The sequence below is a fragment of the Octodon degus genome, unplaced genomic scaffold (genome assembly GCF_000260255.1).
Source record: "Octodon degus isolate 3935 unplaced genomic scaffold, OctDeg1.0 scaffold00215, whole genome shotgun sequence".
In the NCBI taxonomy this organism is placed as follows: domain Eukaryota; kingdom Metazoa; phylum Chordata; class Mammalia; order Rodentia; family Octodontidae; genus Octodon; species Octodon degus.
Genome location: NW_004524791.1, coordinates 3,065,438 through 3,073,686, shown reverse-complemented (window position 1 = coordinate 3,073,686; position 8,249 = coordinate 3,065,438). Strand labels below are relative to the sequence as shown.

At 57.4% G+C, this 8,249-nt stretch overlaps 1 protein-coding gene across 1 annotated transcript in view; it reads right to left on the bottom strand.

The window, feature by feature from the left end:
- Snai3 (snail family transcriptional repressor 3) overlaps positions 1-3,015 on the bottom strand; it is a 5,949-nt gene extending 2,934 nt beyond the window's left edge. Inside the window, exon 1 of the mRNA XM_023705225.1 lies at positions 2,909-3,015. Within this exon, the coding sequence (XP_023560993.1) occupies positions 2,909-2,984 (76 nt within the window). The 5' untranslated portion in view covers positions 2,985-3,015. The remainder of the gene's footprint in view (positions 1-2,908) is intronic.
- Positions 3,016-8,249: the final 5,234 nt, after the last annotated feature.

The following is an 8,249-nucleotide window of genomic DNA, read 5'->3' as shown; positions in this document are numbered from 1 at the left end:
GAAAGCTAACCCAAAATCAGCTCTCGTGCCAGACAGTGTGGTGCAGACCCACAATCCCTGCCTTAAGAGCCTGAGCCAGGAGGAACTCGGTGAACGCAAGGGCGCCTGTATCACCACGTGTAACGCTGTAAAAAAAAAAACAAAAAAAAAAAAAAAAAAAAAAAAAAAAACAAGAAAAGGGAAAACCAAAACAGCTTCCAGGACTCCAGTGAGTGCTCAGAAGTGTGAGAGCAGCTCTCACAGGGCGGCACAGCCACCCTGCACCCTCCAGGGAGAGGTATCGCAACCTGGTTGTGAGCAGCAAGCCCAGCCAGCAGCACCAGGTCAGAACCCTGGGCAGGAGACACCAGGGTCAGAGCGGCCATCCACCCCCATGGTCATTACCCTCCAGTCACCCTGTCGTCACCCCGTGGCGTCTCCCCTCATGGATCACCCTGCAGTCAGCACCTCTGCAGCCACCGGCAGCAGCTCACTGCTTGGGAACACGTGGGGACATGCTCGGCGAGGCGGGGCCAGGCCCTCGAGTTCCCTGTTTGGGGATGCTGCTGCCTCACAACCCCAGCCCCACTGCACACCTAGGAGCCGTGGCCCTTGCCTTGGAAGGCCAGAGCACATGCCCTGGGCACATAACACAGCAGCCCCAGTGGAGAGGTCAATCTACAAGAAAGAAGTCGATTCTAGACTGTCCAGGGTCTGAATCTCCAAACAGCCCCTCAGCCATGCAGTCTTCCATGGCATGGGGAGAAATCTGTGGCCCTGTTAACCTCCATCCAACCTGGGGCTTTGGGGAGAGACACAGAGTGGGCAAAAACACAGTACTGCAAAGGCAGGTATTTTATCAGGAACTAGTCTCCATAATATATAAAGAATGTTTGCAACTCAAGAACAAAAAAACAAATAATACAATGATATAATTCCTTTTTTTTGGGGGGGGGTCTTTTTGAGACAGTCTCGATATGCAGCTCAGGCTGGCCTTGAGTTCACTTTGTAGCCCAGGCTGGCTTTAAACTCATGGCAATCCTCCTGCCTCAGCATCCTGAGTGCTGGGATTACAGGTATGTGCCACCATTCCCCGCAAATAATACAACTCAAAAAAGGAAAAGAAAAAAAATAAAAGAAAAGAAGGAAAAAATAGATGAGCAAAGCCACATGCCCAAATGGCCAACAAGCACAATCCATCATCAGAAAAACCCAGGAGAGAGGCCCACTTCACACCTTCCAGGTGGCTAGGAGTTGAGGAAAAGCGGGTGCTGGAGATGGTGGGGAGCAACAGGAAAGGTTTCCTGTCCTGACGCCCCTAATTATAAAATTGGCACATCAGGTTTCTGTCCCCCAAGAAGGGGGTGGGGTGACAGTCGAGAGACATAGCCCAAGAGGTGCTGAAGAAACTGCCTCCCCCACTTCAAGGAGGAGGACGTGGACTCCTCGGTGACTCTCAGGCCTGGCCCCTCCCTAGCCCCAGGCGGCGCCAGCGTTCAACTCTATCTGTGCCCTGAGGCCAGCACAGAGGCCGAGGCAAGAAAGGGGCTCTACAGCAGGGGCTCTGACCAGGATGCACTGCCTGCAGCTCTGCTCTTCTCTTTCTTTTCAGCTCTAGAGATGGGATTCAGGCACTCTGAACTACATCTCTAGCTCTTAATTTTTTTTTTTTAAATTTTGAGACAAGTTCTCACAAGGTTGCCCCTCCCCGGGGGGCTCAAATTTGCAATACTACCTGCTTCAGCCTCCTGAGTAACTGGGTTTAGAGTGCATGTCCCTGTGCCTTCCCACTTTCTCCTGTTTTTTTGCTCATACTGCAGCCCCATTGGGGAAGAAGGCTCCGAGCTCCCTTCTGATTCAGGGTTCCTGGAGCCCTAAACAAAGATGGGTGGGCCCAAACCTCAGGACCTCAGGTCCGTCCTGGGGTGACATCCTAACTCTAAGCAGGGCACACTCTGGGCACTGCCACCTGGGCTGGGGTTGATGGTGTGGCTCAGCCCACTGGTGAGTGCTTCGCTAGCAGCACAAGGCCTTGGGTTCTATTCCCAGCACCTCAAAAAAGAAGACAGAACAATAAAAAATCCTCTAAACTATGATCCATATAAACGTGATTTTACCTCAGATCTAAATGTGTCCACATATGTCATTGAAATAAAAGTTGCTGTTACTGTGAACACTCACCCCAATAGCTTCTGCTCTATTTTATTTTACATAAATGGGGCTAGTAATTCCTTAAACTGATTTCAGAACCTTTTGAGAAGCAGGGCCAGACAGCACCCCCCGTGGCAGCGGGGCTGAGAGCCATGAGGTCCCCCCTTGCCCTGAGAACGGGGCAGGACTCTCTGGTAGGGCGCTGCCTCCCAGGGGCCCCAGGCACTGAACAATGGGGGCTGGGTCTTCCTCTTGAGGAACTGCCCCACTGTGGAGACTGAGCTCGTGGGGGCCACTCTGCCAGCTAAGGGGCAGACTCCCCTGGGGCAGAGTCCTCCCCCCCCCCCCCCCCCCGTCCCGGTGTCACAGACCTCGCGCGGTCAGAGAGTGGAGGCCAGGCACTGTCCGGGGCGGACTGTGAGCCTAGCCGGCAGTCACCAGGATGGCCATGCGAGAGGCTCAGCCCCACAGGTACCTGGGCGTTCAGGGTCCCTCACCTCCTCGGGTCCCTCCCCAGTGCTCGCGGAGCCCACCCGGCTCCAGCCACAGCCTCTCACCAGCTCCGGGCAGGTTTCTGTCTTTGGGAGTCCCGTGGGGCTTTCCCTGAGTGGGTGACAAGCCAATGCCTGGCCGGCCATCTGCACCCTCGCAACTTCCTGCTCAGAGATACATAGGGTCGGAGCTGCGGCTGCAGGGATGGGCGGGGGGCCCACGAGGTGGCTCCCATCACTAGCACAGGTGCGCTTTCCCCCAGACCCCCGCGGTCCCCAGCCCTTACCTCTGCTCGTCTCCAGCCGCCTGTAGTCGGGGGCCCGGTGTCCGGGCTGCGTCTTCACCAGAAAGGAGCGCGGCATGGTGCGGGCGGCCGGCGGGTGCTGCAGACTGGGCGCCAGCGCCTGCCGGCAGGTGCGGAAAGGTCGGCTTATTAGCATAGCGCGCCGCCTCGCCCAACCAGCGGCTGGGGAGGTGGGGCGGGGCCACGGGGCCACGCCCAGGACAGGTGCGCGGGCGGGGCCGGGCTTCGGGGACTCGCGGTTAGAGTGGGTCTCAAGCCCGCCGAACGCGTCCGCTCTGGACGAAGAGCAGAGCCCGGGACTCCTGATCCCCTGTGGTTAGGAAGTGTCGCGGAGGGTGAAGTAGTGCTCGGCCCCAGGGACACTCTGGATGGGACAAGCTTCTCCCTTCATCGTCCCTGGTAATCCGCAGTCCCTTCTCGCTGCGGGGATCCCTGTCCACGTGGGCGTGTCACGACTTGGGGGGCCTGCGGGGCAGGCTTGGGATGGGTGGACTCTGCACCCCCGGCCCCCAGGAGCTGCAAGTAGGCCCACGTCTTGGGCGACGCTCTGTCCCAGTAGCCTGGTGCTAGCTGGCCTCCTGGGCAGGGAGCGGAGACGGACGTGAGCTGCAGGTGCTCAGACAGAGCGAGGAGGTGTGGCACACAGGTGCCCGGGTCCTGTAGTGGCAGGAAGCCAGTGGCTGGGAGGATTTGTTCCTACTCTGCAGATGCTCACGGAGCAGTGGAAATGGGGTCCAACACCCCTTCCTGTGGCCGGTACAGCCCCCATGCTGCTGTGGTAGGACACACACAGATGGCTTTCTACCAGCGAGAAGGTGCGGTTGCCCGCGTGGTTCTCGGGATGGCCTAGTGCTGCCCGTTCACCTGTTCCTTGGCATTGCCAGACTTCTCTTTGTGGTTTTCGGCACACTGAACACCAAAGACGCCTGAGCCAGCCTTCCTCTATGCGTCCTGCACCCACCGGGTAGCCCTAGAAGCGAATGTCCCACTCAACCAGCTGCTCTGTTAGGGGGTGCAGAGCATGCTGGTGGCACCTGCCAACCCCTGGGAGTGCCCTGAGGTTGTCAGTCCACAACATGTGCCCAGGAGGGAGTCTGAGTTCCCTGAGACTTCCAAGTGGCCCTCCTGGTAGCCATAAAGCCTCATTCTTCAGCTGTGACGTGCACTGTGTCCAGCTGGACCCTGTAGGGCATCTGCCCTGTCCCCACGTGTGGCCCCAGGCAGGGACAGCACATGTCTCCATCGCTGGGACTTCTTTTGTCCAATACCATCTCCTTTACCCCAGAGGCTAATCCTGCATGTCTCGCCACAGAACCCTTCCTACCAGCCTCAACCTGTGTGACCTTGCTGGGACTGTGGGTTTGGCCTTCTTCCCTTAACACCTGAGACCTTGGGATAGGGGCCCCCTGTGGCCAGGCAGCCCACCCTTCCACAGCCTTTCGGGCTCCTCCATCAGACACCCAAAGAAGACTTTTCAAGCTGGGTCCTCAACCCTGGGATTGCAGGTCAGATTAGGGGACAGATTATTAATGTCATTCATTTGATATTTTTTCTTCTGTTTTTGTCTTGGAAATTGAACCTACAGGGGCTGGGAGGTGGCTCAGTGGAATAAGCGCTTCCCTGGCAAGCGCAAGGGACTGAGTTCAATCCCTGGTTCCACCAAAAAAAAAAAAGAAAAAAGAAATTGAACCTACAGCCACTGTAGGCAAAGCTGTTATTGAACCACATCCCAGGTCTTTTTATTTTTATTTTGAGACAGGGTCTTGTTAAAATGTCTGAGCTGGGTGTGGTGGCACATGCCTGTAATCCCAGCACTTGGGAAGCTAAGGCAGGAGGATCACTGGGAGTTCAGGGCTAGACTGGATTACAAAGTGAGTTCAAGGCCAGCCTGAACTGCACAGTGAGACCCTGTCTCAAATGGACAAAAAATAAAATAAAATAAAAATATCCAGGTTGGGCTTGAATTTGCAATTCTTCTGTCTCACACTTCCAAGTATCTGGGGTTACAGGTGTATACCACCATAACTGGTATTTCATCCTTTCACTAGGCTCAGACTTGTGATCCTCCTGTCTCCACCTCCCAGATTGCTGGGATTGAGTGTGCCCCACCACACCAGGCTCTTTGAACTTTTTTTGGTATGTTTTGCAGCAGATACAACAGTGTGTGGGAAAAAAAAAGTGTGTGCATGTGTGTGTGTGTGTGAACATATACATCTCCATCCCTGTTGAATGCCTGACTCTTACCAGTAGGGTTTCACAACTCAGACCCTGCAAGGCCCCATATCTGTAAATGCAGCCCCTGAGCAATGGCCCAGGCAAGATCACCTGGTTATGTGCAGGATACCTGCGGTGGCCATGGCTGTGGCAGCGTTTACAAAGTCTGCTGAACTGCACTGAGAAGAATCAGTGCCCCAGACAGCCTGGCCTTTTTGGAGTACCTGCCCTGCGCCCAGTAACAGTGGAGCAAGACTGTGCTCCCACAGAAGCGTGGGTGAAAGCTTGAGGGGCAACGTGGAGGACAGCATCCCTTCCATGTGGAGTGTGGAGCAGTCTTGGAAGGAAGGCAGAACGGATGGACATCCCTAGACCCGGGCGGCCCATTGCCCAGGCCCCTGACACCCAGCAATTCTGGTGGTCAGCATGTGCGTGGTCACACCCACATGGTGGTGGCACACACCATCTGGCATCTCTTGGAGGTGAGCATGGGTCCTTCCATGTAGGTTGTGGGGGTGTCTGTGGCCCCTTCACTCAGGAACTGAGGCACAAGAAATAGTTGGAATGGACCCTTCAGCTGTACCTAGGAAGTGACAGCAGGAGCGGGAGGGAGGCAGCACGTGTGTGTTTGCACATGCGTCAGCGTGCCAGCTGGTGTAACATTGCCAGAGCTGGCCTCTGTGATGCAGAGGGAGCTGGAGGTGTGCAGGGACAGCTGGGGGCCCACTGACCTCAGCAGCCCCCGCTAGCAGCACTGGGGGCCCTTCTCCCTCTCTAACAGGAACAGGGGCCCCAGGGTCTGCCCAGGGCCTTGGCTTAGCTGGACTCCAGGAAGCAGGTGGAACAGTTTCTGTGGGGCGGAGGGGGTGGTCTCCCTCTCAGACCCTCAGGCTCAGGAAGTAGGGAGTATCCTGTCCCATCTGGTCCCGCCTCCTGAGTTTTCCTCGGAGAGCAGAGCTGGATGAAGACACTGCCCATCTTCCAGAGTGCACAGTATTGAATCCAGAAACCAGGAGAGGGAGGGGTGTGCCGGACCCCTGATGGGTGTCAGTTCCCACAGCTGTCACCCTGGAGAGCTGGGACCCTCCCCGACCAGGACACCGGCCAGGTGTCCTGCTGGGCCTGGTAGTGACAGGGTGCAGGGCTCCCCTGATCAGAAACTGCCAGGCAGTCTTTCCCACCCCTCAGAAGGACTGAGCCTCACTGGCCTTTGCCCCCCTTATGGCTGGGCGAGAGAAGCACCGCTGCCTGGTGAGTGAAGGAAAACCTTCCAGGAAGTGGGGTGCAAGTACCCACGCCTGCCTCACCTGAAATGAAGGGTGCAGTGTGCCAGCTGGGGCCTCTGCTGCCCAGGGCCCCGCAGTTCCTGGCCCCAGCGAGTGATGCCAGACAGGCTTCCTACAGTGCAGAGCCTTCCCCCAGCTCAGGGTGGGGGCCTAGCCTGTGGGGCTTCCAGCTGGAGAGGGGGACAGAGTCTGGGCAGCTCCACAGCCTTGGACACCCCCCCACTGGAGACGGGGGCACAGGCTGTGCCCTCCTGTGACCTGCTGGCCAGCTGAGGGCGTGGGCATGCCGTCCCTGCAACGCCCCATGGTAGCACAGGCCCTGTCCTGTGGCGCTTCGCTACTGTACCACGGGGACCGAGGCAGCACCTTCCGGCAGATGTTGCTCATGACCTTGTTGAGGGGCCTGGGGTGACTGGCCCAACTGCTCTAGGAACAAGTTTGGGGCATGTGTGATCAGCTTCCTGTGGATGAGACAATTAGGTTTTGGGAACCAAGAACTGTGAGGCAACACTGCCGTGCTGTGGCTTGGTTGGCCCACTGGTACTGGGTTTTGCTCCTCCTGCCTTTCCTCTTCTCCTGAACTGGGGACTGAACCCAGGGCACTGAGCCATAGCCCCTGCTTTTTTCTTTCCTTTTTTTTTTTTTATTTTTTTATACAGGGTTTTACTGAGTCACCAAGTTGCTCAGGCTGGGCTCAAACTTGTGCTTCTCTCCCCTTTACCTCAGAGCCCCGAGGACAATCCAAAGGAGCATAGGTTGCAAAGGACGGGAGCCCCACCGTAGGAATGCTCACCCAGTCATTCCTGTCAGCAAGCAGCATGGTATGGGTGGCCCCACCTGGGGGGGTTTCCCTTCCCTGCTTCTCCTGGCCCACCATACCCCTCTGGCTGTCCCCACGGCAGCCAGGACAGGAGAGGGGTGCTGGCCCTAGCTTCCTGACCTGCTGGCCCACTGCCCTGGGCTCCCAAGCCTGAGGCAGCAATGCTGACGTGGCAGGTGCTGTGACCTTTGCAGGTGAGACAGAGAAACCCAGTAGTGTTTCCCAGAGGGCAGATAGGTAGGAGGCCAGTGGACAGTGCTGTGGGGTCAGGACCTGCTAGAGCAGGCCCCAGCCTGCCCCCAGGTCTTCCTGTACTCTGCGGGTCAGGACCTGTGAGAGTGGCCTGTGTCACTAGTGCCCAGTTGTGGGGCAGGCCGGGGCCTGCAGAGCAGTCCCTTGGTTCCCATCAAGTGGCGGGAAGCTGTCCAAGGGTGACAGGCTAGCCAGTGGCCAGCCCTGGTAACGCACCTGACACCTGGCGGCTGTGCCTCCTCTGGAACCAGCAGGAAGGCAGCTGGCCACAGCTCTGCGTGTCTCTAGAACCAGTGGGGCCTCCCAGATACAGAAACAATGCAGATGGGGTACAGGAGCAGCTGGAGGGGACCCCAGTGGTCCCCACGAAGGTACCCTGAAGTGGCTTTGCTTAAGGGTGCACGGGAACCCAGCCACAGCTGCTACTCTCTGTGGGACCTGGCGTGTGGCTCTCACCACTTTCAAATTCCTGGACCACTTTCCTCTCAGAACTGTCCAGGACAGAGGTGGCTAAGAGGCAGGGCCACACTGGATGGCCACCACAGCTGGTGGCAGGTGATTCTTGTGGGCTCTGAGTCTGAGCAGCAAGCCACGTGCAACTGAAGCCTGGTCTGGCAGACCAAATAAGCAAGCAGCAGACTTTACGCTTGCCCCTGGGGCTCTCCATGACCTGCATCGAGGCCCAGGGAACGGAGAGCAGCTGCAGACCCCAACGGGGCGGAGGCAAGGACGCCCTCCTGGAGACACTGAG